Source organism: Corvus kubaryi, unplaced genomic scaffold (assembly GCF_017639235.1).
Source record: "Corvus kubaryi isolate FWS band 111438036 unplaced genomic scaffold, C.kubaryi_AGA036_p1.0 137, whole genome shotgun sequence".
Taxonomy (NCBI): Eukaryota; Metazoa; Chordata; class Aves; order Passeriformes; family Corvidae; genus Corvus; species Corvus kubaryi.
This window is the reverse complement of record NW_024580671.1, coordinates 21,283,452-21,306,738: the sequence shown is the minus strand read 5'-3', so window position 1 is coordinate 21,306,738 and position 23,287 is coordinate 21,283,452. Positions and strand designations below refer to the sequence as shown.

At 36.2% G+C, this 23,287-nt stretch overlaps 1 protein-coding gene across 24 annotated transcripts in view; it reads left to right on the top strand.

Annotated features, from left to right (window-relative positions):
• The window catches only part of CADPS2 (calcium dependent secretion activator 2), a 294,985-nt gene that overhangs the window by 169,414 nt on the left and 102,284 nt on the right, over positions 1 to 23,287 (top strand). For all 24 annotated transcript variants that reach the window (XM_042018140.1, XM_042018137.1, XM_042018148.1 and 21 more), the window contains exons 9-11: positions 14,588 to 14,654; positions 20,317 to 20,425; positions 21,567 to 21,770. In XM_042018140.1, coding sequence (XP_041874074.1) covers positions 14,588 to 14,654; positions 20,317 to 20,425; positions 21,567 to 21,770 — 380 coding nt within the window. The remainder of the gene's footprint in view (positions 1 to 14,587; positions 14,655 to 20,316; positions 20,426 to 21,566; positions 21,771 to 23,287) is intronic.

The following is a 23,287-nucleotide window of genomic DNA, read 5'->3' as shown; positions in this document are numbered from 1 at the left end:
GGATGGGGGTGTGCCACCTACCTCTTATGTCCTTCTGTCTCTTGTGCTGTCCATCTGTTACTTGTAGGAAGGTAACATTCACCTAATTTTTGTCTTTTGGAATATAAACCTTTACAAAATCAAAGGTACTTGTGGCAGCAAAATTTTTTCAGAAACTAAAAGTATGTAACCGATCTAATCCACCCCATGTGTCAGAATGCTGCCTCAGAAACTGTAGGGTCAGTTGTGCTATCGTAGGTCTGAGGGTGGATTTCAATTCATAATACACTATTCTTTATGGGCAAAAACAATTCTAACACAATACTGAATGTAAAGACAGAGGTAACTCTTTATAAATTCAATTAAGTGGTTTGTTGGTTTTGTTTTTTCTCCACAGTAGTATAATTTCAATTATTAAAATATTGCATTTAATTTTGACATAGTAGCAGAGCCCCATGGTCCTGCACTACTCCTGTTTTATTCAAACAGTATGTTTGTCATAGTCGGCTCTCTTTAAATAGTCCATGTCCTGCTAAATGTCAACACAATTGTGTTGGCAGATCAATACTGTTTTGTCGGGGGCCTTGAGTACGTCTCATCCCCAAATAGGCATCACCGTGGTAGCCTGGCAGTTTCTGCAATGTCATCAGTGTGGTGATGCTTTCATACAGAGTTCTGCACTATTAGCTCATTCTGTCTTTTTATTTAAATAAAAACTGTAAAGAAGAGCTCATCCCACACTACAAATGGTCTTTTTTGTGTGCTTACCATCACAAACCTGTTTTAATTTAATCCCATTTTAAATTAACTTTGTGCCTGTTCAGCAATGTAGCTCAAAGCCTCGTCTAACCTGGCCTTGAACATTTCCAGGGATGGGGCATCCACAACTTCTCTGGGAAACCTTTTTCAGTGTCTCACCACCCCCACAGGAAAGAATTTCTTCTTAACATCTAATCTAAACCTACCCTCCTTTAGCTTAAAGCCATTCCCCCTTGTCCCATCACTACGTACCGTTGCAAGAAGTCTCTCTCCAGTTTTCTTGTAGGTTCGCTTTAGGTTCTGGAAAGTTGCTCTAAGGTCTCCTCAAAGCCTTCTCCTCTCCTGGCTGAACAACCCCAGCTCTCTCAGCTTTTCTTCATAGGAGAGGTCCTCCATACCTCTGAGCATCTTTGTGACCCTCCTCTGGACTCACTCCATCAGGTCCTTGTTCTTATGTTGGCAGCCCTGGGGCTGGATGCAGTGCTCTGGGTTGGGTCTCAAGAAAAGTTATGTTAATTCCTGCACATGTGTGTTAAATCCTGTGGTTTGTCTTTGGAGCAGCAGACAGCAAAGACCTCTAAGATTGCCTCTCAAGATGCTGTTTGTATGGAGTAATCTGCAGACAGATTGGCACGGGAAGTGTTCTGGTAGGGGTAGGTTTGAGATCCACAGCTAAGTCTCCATCGGGGTCAGACCAGCTTCCCTTTTTTTACCACATGGAGAGCTTCTCTGATAGTGTTAGAAGATTGCTAGCCCAAAACTGCTGTCTGCTTTTCTTCATAGTTTTTTCCAGAGATGAAAATCTATATGGTTGCAATCAGAGAAGTGTACCTAATCCTAAATACACAACTAGTTACCTTGCTCAGTAAATCAGTGGCTTAGAAGTTACTGTTTTTATCATGGGTTACTACCTTTGTGATTTTAACTGCCAATTTAAATTTTGAGATCATTTTAAGTTCAAAGTCTTAAGTAGAAGGCACCATGTCATAGACCAAGGAAAAGTAAGAAACTTGGTTCAGTTTTTAGTAGTGCTGGTGTGAAAAAGTGTGCCTAAAAATGTACTCCCCTCACAGCTGGACAGCTGACAGCAATTCTCTTTTCTAAAACTGAATGTTTGTAGCTCTCTAACCTTTTTCATCTGGTTTAAAGTCTTAGTTTCAAAGGGCAAGGTAAGATCTGAAGCAAAGGTCTAAAGATTTAAGAGTATGGAATGATTCCTTTTAGATTAAGGGCAATAGGCTGGGCATGAGACGTCATTTTACAGATCTTTTAGTCAAGCCCTTTAGAAACACATTCTGAGTAATGAAAACATCCAAATGAAATTGGAGTTATTCAAGCAACACATCTGGGACAGTTATAAAATGTGACAAATATTGCCAGAAGCTGAGAATACTTGCTAGGCTAAGATCTCTACAAATGGTACAGGTGTTACAATTGGTTTTTTTTCATTCACTACTGATGAAAATTGAAAAAGCTTCAGAGGAGGGAAACCAACAACTGTAAATGCAGCTTTACCATTGTTTTGTATATTGAGAAGCAATGGATCCATTTTCTAGAAGAAAATAACTGGGATCCTTAGATTAGAATTGGATTATTAAGTTAATAAAATAATCATGTAATGTAAAATTTTATTGTCATTACAGAACGTCGGTGTTCAACCTAATGTTACATTCATTTTTAATTGAGCTGTGTATAGTCTCCTTAATAGAAGGCTTCATTTTTTTCCTTGCACACTCAATATATTTTAATTGAACACCTGATTCTTGCCATCAGCACATTAACATCTGGACACTATGTTTTGTGCATATGGATACACTGATTAAAACTCAGCAGAAAATGACAGATAATGGGAAAATAAAAAGACAACACTATAGAACACTTTCAGCCATATTTTTTATTATATATTGAGAAGCCTTTAATTATCTTATTTCATTTAATTATTCCCACTACTTAGGTCATTTGTTTTTTATTGAAATGACATGTCAGCAACTTCACTAATTGGCACTAAATGGCATATGACTAAACTAAATGTCTTGTGTAGTTTGGTCCAAAAGAATTTCTTATATTTTTTCACATTCCTGAGACTTTTTATTTATTTCACAGTCTTTTCAACAATATAAAAAATATTTTGACAGTGGCTTGATTTAAAATTTAACATTTCACTTTTCATTTTTGTTTCTGAGTTAAAGAAGTTTCTAAAGAAAAAGTGTTTACTTCCTAACATATTTTAGCATCAGAAAATAACACTACATTTTTTAGCTTTTAAAAATTTTAGTCTTTCTTTAGAGAGAAAAGTATTTAAAACATTTTTTTTCATTAAGACTTTAAGCACAGTATGTCAGCACTTACAGATTTCTGGAAGTCTGAAGAAAACCAACAGTGCTGTGCCACTCCAGCAGTTGTACTTTAGGGGTGTAGGGATCTGTTTTGCACTGTTCTGTTTTAAACCAGTGATTTGACAAATCTGACAACTCTTGAGTATAGATGAGCTCAAGTTATACAAACTTTTTAGTGCATAATATTAATTTCCAGTTGATTATTAACACACCTTCTAACGACAGAGACTTAATGTAAATGTAATTGATAAACAAATAATTTTTTTCTGCATGAGATAATTTCTTTGAATAATTGGTTATAGAGCTCCCCCTAATTTTAGGTTCTTCAGTTCCAAACCATCTTTTATATTTTTCATTAAAGATGTAACATATTTTTTACTCAATAATTTCTCAAGATGTGTGTGGTATCTCTGTACCAGGCAAAAACGATTGCAGTTTAACTAATTAACATCATTTGGTTTACCAAATACTGATACTTCTGCAAACTATTTCTATGCTTTTTGAGTTGTTGAATAATCTTTATAATATATGCGTTCAACTGTGTTCGCACTTCAACAGATGAAATAACTCATCATTTTGCGATGAATGTTCCCTCCTAATTTGAGAATAAATGTATTTATTAATATGTATGACTCTGTGCTCCCACAGATTCATGATTTGTGGAACAATAAGAAATTCTACTAATTTAAAATAGTCTTTTAAAAACTATTTGAAATATCAGTTTCACAGTCCTCGCCCTGAAGTTTAATTTAACCACTTTTTGTGATTACACAGTGGCATTTTCTATCCTCCTCAGTCTGTAACAAGCAGGTAACAGGGATCGATTTGAACCAGATTTTCTTCGTCTGGGCCGTGGCATTATACATGTCCTGACATCCACAGGAGGGCAGCATGGTCAAATTAAGGGAGAAGATGGGAGTATGATTATAATGCAGATAAATTAATCTCACTTTTGATTGTTTATATTGTCTTGTGAAAGTGTTTATAATTGAAAAAGTGCATGTTTTCCTGGCCAATACAGGTAAAGGAACTGCATGTTGATTTTAGAAGTTTCAAAGTGTAGCTTCTTAGTACCTACAAATATGAAGTTTTTCTCTGTATATACACAATCTATTTTGGAAGAAGGCTTTAAAATATTTAGGGTGGGAGTTATTAAAGCCTAGTTGAAAATTTAGCTCTGCAAATTCCAATAAATTCTGTTACAGTATTGTGGTAAATCAAATATTTGGAGAGTGGAGGTGGCTATTCTGATATGTTTACAGGACACAGGAACTGCTCTCTTCTCTAATGCTTGACTGAGTTATAGCAGGAAATTATTCCTTTTATATATGTGTGTCTAAATATATATATATATATAAATATATGCACACATATAAAGTTCTGTTTGGGGAAAGACATCTAAAAATCTCAATCTCAGATTTGAACAATAATTAATGAGTAATAATAAAAATATTAATTATATATTTTTTACATTTAAATTGATCATCCAAACACTCATAGAAGACATTCCTTTGTGTTATTTACAAGTAAATACCATTTTTAAAAAGGTATTTCTAGAACTTGAAGTAAGGAGAAACTACTGAAACCTCTCCTCGCATCCAATTCATCAGCGATACAGCTTCTATTTTCTCTTAGATTTTATGGATTTTTTAAAAAATTTTTATTTAACAGCAATTTTACAGGTGAATATCACTGTAGTATTTCAATTTTGAGGAGATAGTTACTTATCAGACAAGCCTGTGCAGCAGGAATGGACTGACCCCAGTAGATGGCTCTGATGCTCCCTCACAGTTAGTAGATTCTGTATTCCTAAACTCCTACTTCTACAGCTCCAATCCCAAATCAGTTCCAGTCTAGTAACTCCAGTGGGGGAACAGCATTTGAATGTTTTATTTTCTACATATTTGTTATTATAAAGAGCTTTGACCAAGAGCAAATCTGTGCTGTTTTTATAGGCTTATATCTTTCTTGCATAGCTTTTTTTTTTCCCCCACCACCATCCAAACTGAAACCATCTTAGGAATTTTTTTCCTAATTACATTAATGAATGTTAAAAATCCTGAATGCCATGAAGAAATACACGAGGAACTTTCTCAAAGGGGATACATTTTTCAGTGATGCATTTCTGTTGTATTCTGGTATAAGTCCTGTGGAATTCAGTTTTAGATTGTCTGCTTCTGTGTGGCATTTCCAAAGATAAATATCCAATCACATTAATGGTTCTGATACAAATTACTGTACACTGAAAGCTCTCTCTTCCAGTGCCACAAGACAATTGCTGAATAGTACTAGTGGGTGCCAGTTTCAGTGTGAAGCATACAAGCTGCTTTCAGGCACAGGTACTTGAGATGTGGAACTGTGCTGCTTACTGGGTGTAGATTTTAAAAGTTTAAAATGGTTGAGAAAACCATTATGGAAATTAATTGAAGCAAAAATCCATTAAAAAGTTAAAAACACACAGACACCATTTCTAGACAAAGAAATCTAGGGACAGTATTATGAGTATATGAGGAACCTGTGGGGATGTATACCTGCAAGCTTCCCTCCATATCCTGTTGAGAACAAGGCACAGGCCTGAAAGTACTTTTGAGTGGCTGCTTCTACATTCTTTTGGAGACGTTTCTTCCAAAGTGACATGGAGTCAGAAGTCTATTTGTTTCCCTGGCATCTTTAAAATTCTGCATGTATCCTGTATAGGAAAGTTTTTTAAAAATTGATACTTTTTAATACCATAAACTGATTTGTTGGGTCATACTATGAAAGCTTTCTTCCTTGTTTTTACCCTTGTATTGTCATCAAAAGATGGCCAGGAGTGTAAAAGTACTTTTTTGAATCTAGTTTTTGATGAAAGCATCACCTACAGGTATCATTCTGCACCAGTAGGTTTTTTGAGGCAGATTGACTATTAGAATATTAGATTAGCCTTACTGTCTTGAACCAAATATTCATCTAACCGTCTTCCACTGTGGCCAGCTGCAGATGACTAGGAAAATTTATAAGTAATTTCTTATTAATCTTCTTGAAGAGTATTCTTTCAGACTCCACCCATCTGCAGACGAAGGACTTTCTGAGCCAGGTATGACTCTTTGCATATGCAAGCATTCCTTGCAATTAAATTTCTCTTTCACAACCTGTCCAGGAATGCCTAAAATGCACAATGAAATGTAACTAATTTGACTTCATGGAAACAAGCCTCAACAGTTGCACTGCTGTGTGAGTGGAAATTAATGTCTGGCGCTGTTCCTACATTCCTTAGAGGTACTCAAGACATGATGGAGACAATCTGCACCACTGATATACAGGCACCATTGTGTTTTCTTGCTGTTGTATGTTGGGTGGAAAGAAAAGTGGTATTCATTGGATCCAATGTTTACATGAAGTCTGCTAGATTCAAAGGGACTTTTCCAATGTATGAGAGCATGAAGTGTCAAAATTTTAATCCAGAAGAAAATTGTATAGTTCCCAATAAAAAGCTTTTTATTTCTGCAGCGTGGCGAGAGACTGCTATTTCAAAGATTCTGTATGAATTCCAAAAAGGTAACTGCATTTTTGCCATTGCTGCTTAAATTGTACTCTAGTGCTTTTCATTCTTGATGGTTCTGTAGTGGCACAGCTAAAAAGAATTGTTTTCTGCCAAGCATGGCGAACATTTTGAAATCTCTACAGTCAATGTCATCTCTGTTCTTTATTCGCTGAGTTCAGCCATTTCATCCACAAAAGTTTTACCTCATAGCATTGGCTGAAAAGAGCAAACAGGTTTATTACTCTGAATTATGCTTAGAATGAATAATTTTGTCAGACTGCAAATACCAAACATTTTCCATGCATGTCACATTGTTGACATTTTATGATTCCTAGGTACAGAAAACCTCCTTCCTAGCATCTCTTTTCAGGCAACTAATTACAACAGCTAAGTTAGGAATCTTTGCACTGTAGGGATCTGGTAGAGCACAGGGAGACAGAAGGGTGCTTCCAAAGGGTAATCTGCAAAGTTCTGAAGAAGAAATACCCCCCAAGCACTTTACACTGGATCTATACAAAATACAAGGGAAACAGGATCACTGAAAGTGGAGTTGCAAAGACAAACATATTTAATTTGCTGTTTCCCTTTGGAACATTTTATTTTCACTTTTTTTAAAAATCGTGAGTTGCATGTTTTGACGCACAGTTAAAAGGCTGAACAGCTTTACAAGCTTCTGAAGTGTATTTTCCAACTTCTGGAAAGTGAGGGCTGTTGTGAGGGTGCACTAGGAACTCAAGTTCTGAACAGTCTTGCTCTTTTCCACTTTGGTTTCTCTCCCATAGGAATTAATGTGGAAGTACTAACCTCCTGCACTGGACATGTTGTGAGGAGTAATTGCTTGGTTTATAAAGCACTACTCAAGTGTCAAGTAATGTTCCTATTAAGAGAACAATGCTATGTAAGTGAGGACTTTTTAAACTGATTTGTTTCAAAGGCTTGGTGATATTTTTAAGTGGTGGTTTTAATCGAATTATTTTAGGGTTTTTTTAAAAAATCCAGCTATCAAGAATTTAAAAAAATATTTTTAAAACATCATATCATTCTGAATAAACATCTTCTGTGTGCACAAATTAAAGGAAAGTGCTAGACTAATTCATTATCATAATTTCTGTCTGTCATGTCAAATCACAAATAGGGATACCAAGTGTAACATGCCTCCTCATTCCTTTGCTAGTTTAGACATACCACTTTATACTAATTCATAAGTACTTTAAAATACCTACTCATGATAATGACAACAAATGTTATGAAAATACTTAGAATTTAGTTTTTGGAATGAAAATGTATTTATCTCATTCTTTTAATATGTTTTATTACAAGAAAAAATAGCTCTGCTGAGGTCTGTATTCTTTATGAATATTGTATTCTGAATGAATTTTGTATTATGTCAATACAAAAATGGCAGTGAAAAGTATATAACCAGTCAGAGATAATCAAAGCCAAGTATCATGTCTGAAAGAGATCACTGCTCTTTCTGGCCTCTACCACCGAAGTTTTCAATACCTTTTGACTGTTTCCGTCAGTGGATGTGTATGACCAAGAAACAAAAGTAAATTTTTCATGCAAACAGGTTCCCAGCCATTTAGGCTTTCTAGATCACAAATAATACCACTGCCAGGCTGGAAAAAAGGTCATCAGGTTTTTTTTTTTATCTAACTGTAGTTCCATGTGCTTCCAGTGACATGGAGAGATGTCTAGGCTGGACACCCAGCTGCTTCTGGGTCCTCGAGATGCTTGCAAGTTATTTAAAGTCTGTCAATGTTAAGAACTGTTTCCACAGCTAAAGTCAATCCTCAAGGGAGGGCAGTGCAATTTAGATTTCTTCGACTACTTCAACATCAGAATTTAAATTTAGATTTTCACTTTGAAAACCAGCTTTCTCTTTTTTCCTTTTCTCTTAGCTCCTGCTTTCTGTGCTTTTGCGGTCACAGACTGTTATCCTTTTAGATTAAGTTAAACTAAGAGATGACCTTCAGGAGTGCACCCATATATGCTGCAAAACACAGGTAGCTGTTTTGCTCATGGGTTCAGTTTAGAGCTAGTCCGTAAGCTGCATCAAAAAGCACAGAGGGTGGATGCCAGTTCCTCAGCCCCGGCTGTTTTGCTGCATTACCTGTTTACATTGCATTTAGATTACATTAGAATCAGAGTGCTTTCTACATTTATGTTGGATGAAGGATTCATTCTTTTATTGCCTGGAATTCTCTCAAGGCCAAAGGATGTTTTTCTGTCTTGACAAACACTCACATTTACACGCCAAATAGGTTTCGTGATATGACGTAAATTAGATTAATAATTCTCAAGTTGCCACTGTACTCACTTCACAGGTTCCCTAAGTACTGGCATGCATATTCACAAATGGTGAAGCGCTCTAGAGTGTAGTAAGACATCACTGTTAAAGAATCTAGGGATATCAGATCGTCCAGCATTCCTATAACCATTTATACTGTAAGTGAAAAGTGTTTAGCAGGAAGAAAAGCCACACGTTTTCCTGCTCATACAATGAGTATCTTGCTTATTGGAATAAATGGAACTGTTTTCTGTGGCTGTGATGGTTTTTTTCTTGACATTCTTCAACATTTCTTTATCCTTAGCAGGCATAATTACAGTAGTTTAGGCTGATTTTTTTCATTCCATCTGTTGAAGGCTTATTTAGTTCTCTTTCTCAAGAGCACAGAAAGTACTAAAATGAATCTGAGAATGTTTACAGCTAGATTTCTTATGACCCAGGTCATATTGTTGTCTTGAATCAGTTTTCTCTCTCGTCCTCTACTGAAAACAAAAAAATTTCTTAATCTTGCAGGGTTAAATAAAAGGAGGAATGCAGTGCAAGGAAGATTCCTTTTATGCAAGGCGCAGGGATGACTGAAAGTGCCTGTGGGCATTTGGTCCCCATTGGCTCTCTCAGCGAATGCAATGATGCCCACGGATAGCCTGTATTGTTGTCAGTTAAATGGGATCATGAGTGTCTGAAAGGTGTTTGAGAATGAACTGAAAATCATTTTCACAAGTGGATGATTACTTCTGCCACATGTTAACCGAACTCTATCAGAGTGGCCCAGATTTTTGAGACTGCATTAATTGCTCTTTCAACCTTGACTGAGGTTTCTCTTTAAGAAAGGCCTTTGCTGGACTAAACTGCTACACGTATTGATTTTTCTTTCTGTATTTTTTTCATTGTTTGTGATAAATGAAGCCTTTTACAAGTAGAGAATTTATCATTCAAGATGTAGATAGATTGCTTCATTCCTTAGAATAAAAAGGCTGGTCTAAAAATGATCTCTGTAGAAGGAGTAAGTCCATTCTCATTTCTCCCTCAGTGAATAGCTCCGGTATTCTGCACACAATTATGTTTTTCAGCTATTCATTAGTGCTGATTTTTTTCATCAAAAAGTAGAACCCTGCACTCTCACAGTGAGGTGAGGACTTAGAGCAAATAAGCTGCCGTCTTCCTTCCTGCATATGTCATCACATAACTGAGGCTGAACTATAATATTTAGCAATATGATTTTGCATTTTAGTAGCACAATGAAATGCACTTCAAGAGATATTCAAACTTTATATAATTACTTTATGTAATTACAACATGGTTATGCCCAGACTTTTTAAAGATAATGGTTGTTCATTTTATTTGTTCTATTTCTGACTGAGATGAGATGATATATAAAACATTTTTATCCAGGTGTTTCTGTGTTTTGTAGTGGAAATGTAATTTCTTGTAATTTTATTTGTTTTCCAGGAAAATTAACTATAAGTATTAAATGGGAATTTTTTGTATCATATTGTAAGCATTGTAAGGTATAATCGTGTAATTCTGTGACTTCATACAAATCCAATTTTTATCTTTTCATTTGGGAGCGAGTGAAGAGCAAGACAGCAGTATTAAGTAATTTTGAAGAAAAGAAGATTGCAGACTGTTTTTAAAAGAAAAAGTCTCAGAAAATTGATTGCAGGGTTTGTACATTTAGTTGCATTTTCATATTAGTGCAAAACATGTTAGAAAATCTTCACATTGGGGTCACATTCAATGACTCAATGTATTTGATCACTTTCTGTGTGCTGAATAAAAGCAGGTGTATTAGTCTTAAGTTACTGGAAATTATGTGAGTAATATAAGAAAACTGAAGAAGGCAGTTTAACTATATTAACTATAAATATTATTATAAATATTATAAATGCATATTAACTATAAATATGCTTTCTAATGTACATTTGTACAGACATAGATGTTACGTGTACATATCTCACTTATTAAATTATATATTTTTACAGAATAAAAGTCTGTCGTCTATACATGTGTCAATATCCATGAAAACACCAGTCTTGTCAGAATATTTATTAAACATTCTCAAAACATGATCTTAAAGAAAAGTCAAATAAATCTAAGCAGTTACTATTATAGTGTTCAGATACAGGGGAAGTATTTCAGTGTCTTCCTTCCCTGTATATGGCTGAACTTTAATAATTCAAGAATTATTTTAGATTATCCCAACTTTGGAACCCAAATTAGAGCAAGAAAAATTGAAGCAAATGGTGTGGTTAGTGTTTAGAAATATGGAACTGGCTACTTCTGAATATCAGTTTCTTGTTTGTATTGCACAAAATCTAAATCTTTTACCTAAGGAAAGGCACAGTGGTTGAATGAATTGCTGTTCTGTGTTTCTTGTGGCTGCTGAGGATGTTTAAAATTGTCTGAACAACTGATGCTGTGCATTTTGTGTACATTATTTTGGATGGAGAGAGTGACTGTGGCTTCTGGGTGAATGCAGATACACTCATGGGTAAAGAAATAGCAGGCTGCAGCTCTCTGAGTTCGTGACTGTGAGGTTCTGTTCCGGTTTGCAGTACTGGCATTTACCTGAGATTCATGAAAAATGATGCAATTGCCCACCTTAAAAATAAAACATTCTTCCACTTAGCTCTAGGACTTAGCTCACTTCTGAATCTGTTAACCTATTAATTTTCTGCTCCAGTTGTGAAACCCAAGTGTCATTTAATTGTGAAAACTGGCTCTTGTAGATTTTTTCTGTTCTAGACCTCAACTACAGTATCTACAGATCCTAGATATTACTGTCTAAATATAAGAAGGTTCTGAGGTCCTTTGCTTCTTTTTTTTTTTTTTTTTCCCCCAAACAGAAAATGAATGAGAAAGAGGAGCTCAAAGAAGACTCTAGAAGCCTAGGAAGTTTGGGTTCTTCCACTATAAATGTTAGAGTCTTGAGTAAGAATTAATCTCTTATCTTTGAGGAGCAGGCACACTTAAGATGAGCACAGGATATACCCCTTGTAAATGGCTGAAACTTTGTACATTAGAAAAAAATTGGTACCATTAGAGATGGTTTAATTAGAGAGGGATTAATAACATGAGATTATAACCGTGTGTTTATAGTGATTTGTAAAACCAGACAGCATAAGTTTTTGCATTTCTATATTAAATCCCAGCTTTGTGTTATGAATATTATTTTCTTTGTTACCTAGTCCTATGTAAGACCTGTGAATTTTAAAGTTAGGTAGTTAATGTTCCACTCCTTCGTTTCCCAAGGAAGCTCTTTTTTAGCAGCGTAGTTGGAAGTGATTTTTAGGAGGAATAAAAATGCACATTGCTATTTAATTTCTTTTTGTATGCTTTCTTATTTTATACTTTTGAATTTACTGTATCTTGTATTATTTCTGCCTGTACTGCAGAACTATAGGTGGTACATCTTACATGAAAAGTAATTTAAAAGGCAGCCAAGTAATATAAAAAGATCACCTTTTCTCTGATAACAAATGTTCTTTTAAGACCTCTTATTTTACAAACACATTTCTACAGCAGGCTTGGTTAATAATGAAAAAGAGCTAGCAGAGAGTTTCTAAGGTTGGGTTACTCATTTTACGATAAGCCAGAAGCCTTTGTTAATCTATGGCTTCTTTGTAGACATTTAAGACAAGAGGGTGGGAACGTGGTCAGGACATCTTTGTACTGTAGCTTTGGAGTACTGTGTATTTTCAACTGTATTTTCAACAGTCTGTGGGGCAGTTGCCTTCTGACACATATCACAAAAACCTTCATGATACTCCAAGGGATGCAGGGGAATGCAGTGGCAGAATCACCATGAAGAACAAGGCAGTCTTAGGACTGAGAGAGACCAAAGGCCACCTGTGGAGTTTTTTACTTTTCTCCCTCAGGTCATTAAGCTTCGAGGCTATGTGAAATTCATAATTTGTTTCCCCTCCACCCTATGACAATAGTAAAGAGATTAGCATGGCAATATCAATGTTGTGTGCTTTGGGGAAAGTGAATGCTCTGAAGCATGTCTGAAAAGGAAAACAATTCGTATTTTGTGGGGGAATGTGTGACCATCAGTCTGTGAGGTAAATTCTTCCTTATTTGCAAAATATTATAAATTTCTGAATAAACACTAGTAGGCCCTTTTTTTTGTACCCTTTCTGTCATAACCCTTACTCCTTTCTTTTCATTTAATTTATAATAGTCACAGAATTAAGATGTTAAAAAGACTGTGGCAAGATCTGGACTATTCAAAGAAGGCCACATCAGCTGGTAATTGTGTACACAGAGCCAATTTTCTTCCCTTTCATACAAATAAAAAGCAGAGTAACCAAGTAAGGTAGAGCTTCAATACAGGTGTAGCAGGATTTGAAGAAGGACAAACACTGGCATCATAATAATAAGGGAGCCACTACATAATCTGACAAACAATTAATAAGCAGGATGCTCAACGTTTATTTTAGACATAAATTTGCCCTTTGTGATGCCTAATATGGAGAAAATGTGCTTGAAAGTACACCCAGGTATGAAGTATGAAAACACCAAGTATGAAAAAGGTTTTGCCTGTATCTTGCTTACTCATTTCACATAAGATGTTGGTTCATTGCTCTGTTTTTAGACTGAGTTGCAAACTACTGGGCAGCAAAGCCACAGAAGTGAGGAGAGGGCAGCAGAGCATGTTCTCTTACCAAAGAGGCCCATGTTCATCTGTCAGTCATCTGACCAACCATCTCCCATCCTAGTTATTATAGCTACTTCGTAACGTATGTACCAGCATCCTCTGGAGAGTGCCCTGTGAAGCCAGCATTCATTGGTCTGAACAATCATTGCTCTGTCTTTGGCCAGCCTAGCTGTACCAGATGTCCTTGACAGAAGCTGGCCAGCCAGAAGGGACATCTCATGCATAATATTTTGCTCTCCTGTCAGGTTTTAAGCAGCATATCCTTACCACTCATAGGCTCTTGCTTACAATCTCACTGCTCATCCTTTTCTTGCTGTCTTTGTTAACAACAGTGCAACATGAACACAGTGACAGAAAAAATGTCACTATAATGCCAGAAAACTCACTGCAAATTCTTGGGTAATGAGTATGCTTTCTCTACCACCAAACAGTATCAGCATCTGTGATTTCTCATCTCAGTGGTTGATACTCCTGATTATATCCTCTGATTCAAAGCCTGGAAATTGCTAAGGTGGCAAGGAGTTTTTGTAATCCTGGAGTCTTTATAGTGAAGTGCTTCTGTTTGGAAATTAGATTCTAGTTTACTCTGAAAAAAATTTAATCTTGTGTGTCTGCTGACATTGTGTTATGTGGGCATTTTATCACACTATCACTGGGACTGACTTCTCACAGACTAAATAAACACTAGAAAATCTGTGGAAACTAAATGGAATAAAAACTGTTGGGGACTTCAGCTTTTCTAACATTCAGTATTTCTGTGTAGTCAAAAGTGTTCTACTTTAAGCTACTTTTTCTATTTTTCAGATAAAATTGGTGAAATAAAAAGCCTTTTGTTTCTGAATTTTTTTCTTATTTTGAGTGAAAAGGAATGTTTCTGCCTTTTTATGATATGAGTGAATAGAATAAAAACACTTTTTGCATATGACAACACTGAAGAAGCAGCTCATTAGTGTAAATTAATGCACATATTTGTGTTTGGTCCTCCTCATGTCATGCTTCTTAATGATGGAAAACCACTCCCTTTTTTATTTCTTTTGCAGGTATTTGTATGCTCTAGGACAGAAGGTTTGGAAGCGGTGGAAAAAACGCTACTTTGTGCTTGTTCAGGTTAGTAGCCAGCCGTGAAATTTAAATAAAATAGTTCTTGGACTATAAATTATGTATGATTTCTGGAGCCATTTGTAAATCAGTATCTTCAAGCAACGTGCAGTATTGCTCCAAGCTTCTTGCAGCACAGAGACATCCCGCTTATTTTTTAAAAATTTATATACCTAGTAAACAGAAATGTTACCAAGTTTTAGAGATATATGTAAGTGGATCCCTACGCAGAGCAATGTTTCAACTGAAACATAAAAATTTCTGGATGAAATTTTTGTGACCTCGCTTTTTACCAGCACTAATTTAAAATAAAGTCATATTTCACAAAATGGATTGTGCCTACTGTATAATTTATTCTATCTCAACAAATATTTCCTGCCTTTGAAATTAAAGCAACAATAGTTACTATTAAGAACTTTTTCTGATTTTTTTTAATAATGCCTTTTTTTTTCCTTCATTTCAACATGAAATTGGGTAAAATTAAAAAATTATTATAGAAAATGTGGTGTAGCAAACAAAGATGTGCTAGGCTCATATTTTATAACTTTTTGTCCAAACCTGGAACTGTTAGTATTTTCGCATGCTAGTGAATGGTGATATTGATTTGAGATTAATAGAATAGTAGATTTTGAGTCATCAAAACAGAGAAATTAATTATTTTTGGGAGTCTTTGGAAAAAAAAATATTGGTTTCTGTTTGTGTTTGTCTACAGATTACATTTAATGCTCCTCACACTCAGTTGAGAAAACGCTGTTTTGTCTCCTTTGTTTTATTGACAGAAAACTCTTAAACTCTGAGTCTCCATAAGTATCATACAAAGGTTGAAGCCTATTAACGAGGCTTTTTTAAGAACAAAATCTTCTAAAACTACTTTACAGAAAGCCTGATTTCTTTATCACGCTGTCAGTCACACTCACCTGGTCTCCTCCTACTCCTAAGTGATTAAAATCATAAGGTTGTGAAAAAGAAAATTACTGAACAAGTTCTTTATTAATGTTAAAAGCCAAGAGTATTTGAAGGAGATTCTGGAAAGTCTACAGAATTCATTCAGGTTCTGAGTTTACCAAAGTCCTTTGTGATGAGATGAGGACGTTTTGTGACTATTAATATTTGTTGGGAAGACCTCTATATAGGATAGCTGTCAAGGCATGGATGTGAACAGAAAATAATTTCAAGTTGCAAAGAAAACCAGTAAGACTACGTGCTCCCTCGTCCTTCATCCTTTTCTTTAACACTCACCCTACTTGTCACTCCTTTCACAAAAAGAATGAATTTGTTCTTTTCCTCTAAGCCACAGGTGTCATCTGATTTTTAAATTGTACATCTAGGAGACACATGGTCTTTATATGCATGCAATATGGAGCCAACATCTGGGAGACCGGTTTATTCCAGTCAAGTTAACTTTAACTATTTTCTACTCTCTATGCTGAAATTGAGATACTGGAGGAGAATATTACAGGAATTTTGTACTGTGATGGGATTTAGTCATCTATTTCATTTTAAAACAGCTATCAATTCAATAAAGCTATATAAAAAATACAATGTTAAATCAATATTTACTGTCCAGACAGCTGTGGCTCATTTATGTAGTCCTGCTGTGATACATTCACTGGCAATAAGCTGAACTCAATACATGTGAAATAAGCATTCAGTAATGAACCAGTCTGTTGTATTGATGTATTATTGACACATTGACAAGTCCTCCTCTATAGATTAACTTTTAGCTTACAGTGGTAAAATACCAAGGACATGAAATTCAGTGCTAAGACAGAGGCTATCAGTAAGATTTACGCATACTTTGAAAACTTAACTCAGTTGCGACATTGGATGAATAATGTTGATTTTTTCGGAGTGTGATGTGAGTAATGTGCACCTTTATTATTGCTGCACATATTACAAGTTGTTAGTGATTTCTGAAAGAACAGATCAATGTTGTAGAAAGGTTACAGTAGCTGGAAATTTTAATCTCTTCATTATATTTGTGTTTTATCCTTTACTATCCAGTCACTTTTCTAAAAGGTCATTAATTTAAAACCAGAAAATGACAGGGATGTAAAATATTAAGTAAAAAGCCTCAGGTAGACCTGATATGTTTTACTTCATTTACTGTCTGATATCTTCCTCCAGTAATCAGAATGCAGATCCACTTCTGTCATTTCAATTTCACCTGGTCTAATGTTTGAAAAGGCATTCATTTGATTCATGGATAATTGTCTTCTAAACACACCAATCACACAGGCTAATTCTTGCTGCTGGAGTGGGCTGCCCGGTGGTAGCCTGTAGCAGACACCACAGGATCAGCTGCCAGGTGTGCAGTGACGCTTCCTCCCAGCACATTGAACAGTGTCTGTGTGCCCATGGGGACGTCCCTTAGTGACACTCCTCATAAGTCCCATTCACATTTCTGTACCTGTCTGTCATATCTGCATAGATTGTTGGTTTTGCACCTTGTTACAAAATAGAACAGCTGGTAGTCAGGTGTTTGGACATCTGGAAAATAACAGAATTCAAGTAAATGCAGTTGTAGGAAGAGGATTGCCTTTTATTCTGCCAAGATAACTATTCAAGAGGATGGCTTGATTCTGTTTTTATCTGAGAATGTGTTGTACATATTCCTGACTTTTGAGTACCCATTATTCTATGAAGTATTTATGCTAATTTGCTGAATTCTTAGGCAAAGCTAATTACAGCTCCATTAACCACTAATAATACACTTAAACCCGTCACAGATCTATATTAAAAAGTGTTATTTCAGACTGTGCTGGTGATTCTCTCTGTAGCAAATGATAGCAGCCACTGATGACCATAAGGAAAAGGGTTTAAGAAACTGCAAGCATAAATAAATGAGGCAAGTTCTGTATTTCATTATTTTGTTGAGACTTTTATTCCCCAACAAAGTCTCCTGGAGTTTTTCTATCTATCTCTTTGGTGACAAAACTTTAAAATGTCTCATTTTCAACAAAAAGAAGAAGTCACTGATTGTGACTTATTGTTCCTTTAAAATAAGAGAACGCGTTTGCAGTATGTTTGAAAAAGTAAAATCAGCAGCATTATAATGTCTGTCTTGTTACAGAGGTAATGTTAAAAATTAATAAAGATACATCACACAGATCTTCCGCAAGTTTATCTTCAGAAACATTCAGTGGCTGAAGAATTCTGAAAAATATGGGCGTCCTGTGCATTTCCATTATTAGTGTCTGCTAGCTTCCCTTCTGATGGCTCAGACTGCCTATACAGTGTGGTTATGTGGAATTGTTGACATGAAAATGTGAGAGCTGAATGTGGGTCCTACCAGGTTATTTCATTCAACCAAATGGAATAAACTGAAAAATGTTTTCACTACAGTGCAAAGATCAAAAATTAAAACTGTAGGTTCAGTTTACAAGGAAAAGAAAAGGAGGAAGTACTCATGAAATATAATTCTAATTGCAAAGGATTTAGAGTTGTGTGACTAACCAACAGCTCCCTCCATGCTTGTCCATGAGGGCAAATGTGGTTTTGGGACTACAAGCAGTGACGGAGGTGGTGCTGCTGCCCCACCTAGAGCAGAGGGCACAGCGTAGGGATGAGCCCCATGTCAGGCTCCCATCCCAAAGGGGACCACCAGCCCTGACTGTCCCTGCCCACAGCCCAGACCCCCGTTTCAGCCTCCTGGGGCCATCATCCCCAGCCCCAGAGATGCCACAGCAGGGCTGGTCTCCAGTTCCCCATATCCCAGGCCATCCTTGGCCTGTGCCCAGGGCTGGCAATGGGGCTGGTTGTCCTGCTCCCAGCTGGACCCTGTGTGCAAGGCCCTGCTTGTCAGCCCAGGAATAACTTAAAATGTTTAAACCGAAATATGGTAATTTTCTAAAATATATACTGTGAATGAAGCAAAACTGTGGGCTCAGTGCACAAACAGGGAGGTGAAATTCTGCTGTGCCTGTCATGCTGGAGGATGGGCTGGCTGCTTGTAATAGTCCCTTTCTGGCCTGTAAATCTGAATTTCTGTGTGAACTAGATTGTCTTTTGTGTTTATGTATATTTGAGCTGGTCTTGGTTTGCCCCTTTAAACGTTTGTACCAAATCTGATGTGGAAAGCTGACACACAGTTTCAGTGATCTAACAGTGTCTCTCAAATTCTTATCTCCTGTAAAACTGCCTTTGCTTAACTAATGAAATGATTAAACTAGAAGAGCTATGTTTAGTTTCTCTCCCCTGTAGACTCCTGCTGTGGTTCTGGAGACATCAGTTTGGCATTTGAGCCCCGATGGCCTTTTTGCAGAGAGCTATTACACCTGCTCCTTTTGCTTGTACAGGCTGTGCCAGGGAATGTTCAGTCACCATGAGCTGCATACACATAGATAGCATAGTCCTGTTTCAAAAATGCCCCAATATATAAAATAATGAAATCTTTTTAGACCATTACCCAGCTAATAATCACACATTCCGTCCTTATTTTCAAAAAACATCAATCTTTTACAAAGAGTAAAGGCACAGCACCAGCAAATACATGAATGAAGCTGACAGCTGTCCAAATTTTACTTCGAAAAGGATCATTCCTGAAGTTGTAGCCAAAACAGCTAAGTTAGCTGAGCAGTCAGCAGTTAAAATAAAGATGATCCATCATAGATGAGTTCCTTACCTATCTGTAAATCCTTGCATAATTTTACAGATCTAAGAAACTATATTATAGTTCAAAACAAGTCTGTTGGTCAGGTATGCTACAGTCCTTGGAGATGAGAGTTTCAGAGGTGCCTATACATTCAGTTCCCTTAAGTTTCAGGTGTTCACAAACTCATATGCTCTTTCTTCTGGTCATCTTTTATAATCTTCCCAGCTCTTCATCTAAGGCTGGGAACACCTCGGTTTTGCTTCAGTGATTGCTTTTCCCTCCCAGATACTGCATTTCTTTCTTTGTCATTCTTTGTCTTTCCAGCCAGTTTTTCCTCACCTCTCCTTAAAATTTTCTGTTCTGTCTACAGAGTCAAAAACCTCCTGGTGACAGATTCTCACTGCTGTATTATTTTTTTGATAATTGTACTTGATGACAAGTAACTAATATTTTTCATGCCACCTGCAAGCAGCTTGGCCTACACAGTACTTTATCTAGTGAGCCAAACAACCCAGGGGTGGGTGAGAACACAGACGCAAAAGGTACAGAAATTGGAATACAAAATCATACTGAAGGTTCTGATGCTTGCCATCATTAGCTAGAATTGGCCAGATTATATGTTCTTTTTTCCAGTTTCATGATAATTGTGCCACTCCTTCTGCAAACAGTACTTTTATACATAAAAGTCCTTGTTGTCTCAGTTTCTTGGAATATAGTTCTTTTTTTCTCTTACAGTATACTGAGCAATTTGGTCAGTACCACAGTACTGTGTATTTTCCCTACCAGAATCTAAATGGCTTCCCTTCATTTTTTCGTAAAGCAACATCCCAAAATGTATTTCAGGAAACTGCAGAGAGGTGCATTTATGGGTTATTTTGTTTGGAGGCTTTTTTCCTTCATTTTGGCAGAAAGGGGAAGGAATGAGAAGTTTTACGCTGTAAATACTTCCGGAAAAGAAACAAAAAAAAAAGGGGGAATTTATTTATTCAGTGCAAATGAAAGCTAATTTAAACTATGGTACATTTTTTATACAGTTCTGAAATGAATTCAATAATTAAGAAGTCCTTTCTTATTCAGGTTAGCCAATACACATTTGCAATGTGCAGTTACAGAGAAAAGAAGTCTGAGCCTCAGGAACTGATGCAACTGGAAGGATACACGGTGGATTACACAGCTCCTCACACAGGTACTTTTCATGATTTTGAAGTAGGATACTGAAGCACAATATGTTTGTGTAAATTACCTGATTCAATTTGCTCATTTTGATCTAGCAGCAAAAAATCCCGAGGTTCTTTGGTAATTATTGCACTAGGACATTCTGGTGTGAAAAATCATGCTTTTAGAAAGAAGCTTGTTGTATGACTAATGAAAAATAAACTTTACACTAAAGTTTCCTGAAACATTGTAAGACCACATATAATACAAGGAAAAAATTGTGAATTCTAGTCGGTCTTCTCCTTTCCTCTTTTTGATGGTGGTGGCAAGTGTCAGTATACTGTGATGTATATTCGTAAGTAATTTAGAAAATAAGGTGAATGATGACAATGCTTGTGAAAGAAAAATTACTCATAGTCATCAAAAGTAAGTTTGGAGATACCAGAGAAATCTCCACAAGTTAATATTAAAATGGCAGAGGGAAATCTCATGCAGAGGAAAACAATTCTACCTGTGCAGTGGAGGGTTAGAAAATTGAAAGACTTCTGAGACATTGAAAATTAATCTTTGAAAATGTTGGGTCAATGTTTAGAACAACTGAGAAGGCAAACAGTGCTTAGAAGGCATTTGGAAAACCAAAACAATTCTGTCGTAAAGAAATCCCCAGCACAGCCACATTGACTGTTGTGTGCTGTTCTCATTACATGCTCTGAGCAAAAAACACTGGAACGAGAAAAAGGACTAAGGAAGGAAGACCAGCATTGATAAAGTGTATGGAGCTGTCTCTGTTCAGTAAGAGATACAGTTGACAGGAAGTGCCAGCTAATAAAATAATAACCAGGAAGGAGAATATGTTAAAAAAATGCAAAATAGCATATGACACAGAGAAAATTAGTAAGAAATAAGTTGGAGCTGAATTGAAAGTGGAGTCACGTAAATATTTTCTCCTGTGACATCTATATTTATTTTACTTATGTTACTTCCATGTATTACCATTTGATCCTTATAGCTCCAGATTTATCTTATTTCTAGGTCACAAATACCTATAAAATGTTTTAGCACACCCCTCCACACACACTTACTCAGACTAAGACCAGTAATGTAATAAACATAAATGGTGATTTAGAAGTAACCTGCATTTATCAAGATTACTTTCTTATTTGCTGCTTCAGGTCTTCAGGGTGGTCGAATGTTTTTCAATGCTGTTAAAGAAGGCGATACCGTGATATTTGCCAGTGATGATGAGCAGGATAGAATACTCTGGGTTCAAGCTATGTACAGAGCCACAGGTCAATCTTACAAGCCTGTTCCTGCAAGTCAAGCTCAGAAGATGAATCTTAAAGGAGGCAATGCCAACACAGATATATCCCCACTTTGTAAGTTGGCTTTTGTTTTCTTTTGTGGCTTTGGTTTTGATTTTAGCTGGTAAAATATGTAGCAGCTCCCTCAATGAAGTTTAATTAAACAGAACTTATTCACTAGGCAAATGTGTCTAGCAGTTCATTGTTAGCCAGAAGGTCTTTAACTCAGATTATTAGTAATAACAGGGGAAATCCTGACTTGCAGGTCATTATTTTTATTATAATCCATGAAAATACAGCAATTAGCTTCATATTCCTTACAATTGACCCACATATTGCCATGGAGACGGTGTTTGGTTTGCATTATATTTTTCATAAGCCAGTCAGTGTAGTGTTGAATAGAAAAGCATCAATCTATTCTCAGAATTTTTATAGATTTAGGCCAGCTTTATCATACACTATATGTATTAGTTACCAAAAAATTTCTATGCAGACAGTATGTTGTGAGTTGAAAGGCAATAGATGGGCTCCTGGATGTTTTTGGCACATAGTGTAATATTAAATTGTGTATAAAAAATTCTTAAAATTATTCAGGTTTAAATTTTCATCACCTCTCTTTGAGGAAAGTATCATTTCAGAGAAATCAATGTAGATAACGTGTTAAACATACCTTTAAATCTTCATATTATCTCTTTGAAAGTATTCTGTTGTGTAGATAGCTGCATGAAGGAAGCATATGTTTGATTTTTTTTGATGGTATTACAGAGGCTGAGTGCAATCTGAGGATCTTTGTAGTAACCACCAAATTTCTGGAACATCATATGATTATTACACAATAATTCTTCTTCATTATCATATAATCGTACATGTATAGTGATAGAAGGGAGATGCATGTTTTAGACTAAACTTGGTTTAGTGTCTGAAGTCTGTAGCAGGTTGACCCAAACCCATTCTCCTCCCTCAGTCCTGTTATCACTCAGTCTCACAACCTTCTAGTCATCCTGTAATCGTATATCAGTTTGCTTTTAGAAAACAGTAAAATGTGCTCGTTAAACTTAGTAATATTTATCTAAAATCCTGACTGAGCTGTCAATGTCACTGAGCTTTTCAATGTCAAGATAATTGAAAAAAGTTTAGTCTCACGAAAGCACTGACATCTGCTTTTCGTCTGAAGCAATTTGGAAGGGAATTAATCTGAAACACTTCGTGAAGTAATCTTTCATTTTGGGGCCATTAAGGTGAAGTAGGATGGAAGTAATGTTGCAAAAGCAAAGGTGGGGCAACAGCCAAGGAGTGCTTCTGCTCACCTCCTCCCAGTTCCCTGGATTTGTGCTGGGTGGTGGGAGTTCACTGTGTTCCCACCTAATGTCTCTACTTCATGTGCATCAGTTAGAAAGCACAAAAGAAGTGACCACTGTCAGCAGTGGCCAAGGAATTGCTCCTGGATTTGGACACAGTGTTTACCTGGAAGTGAAAGCAACTAGAACACGCTGACCACAGGGCAATAAAAATTATAGAAAGAAAAAGGTACAAAAAGCAACCACAAGTTTGGATGTACTGAAATTGTTTTCAGAGATAAAATTACTGAAAAT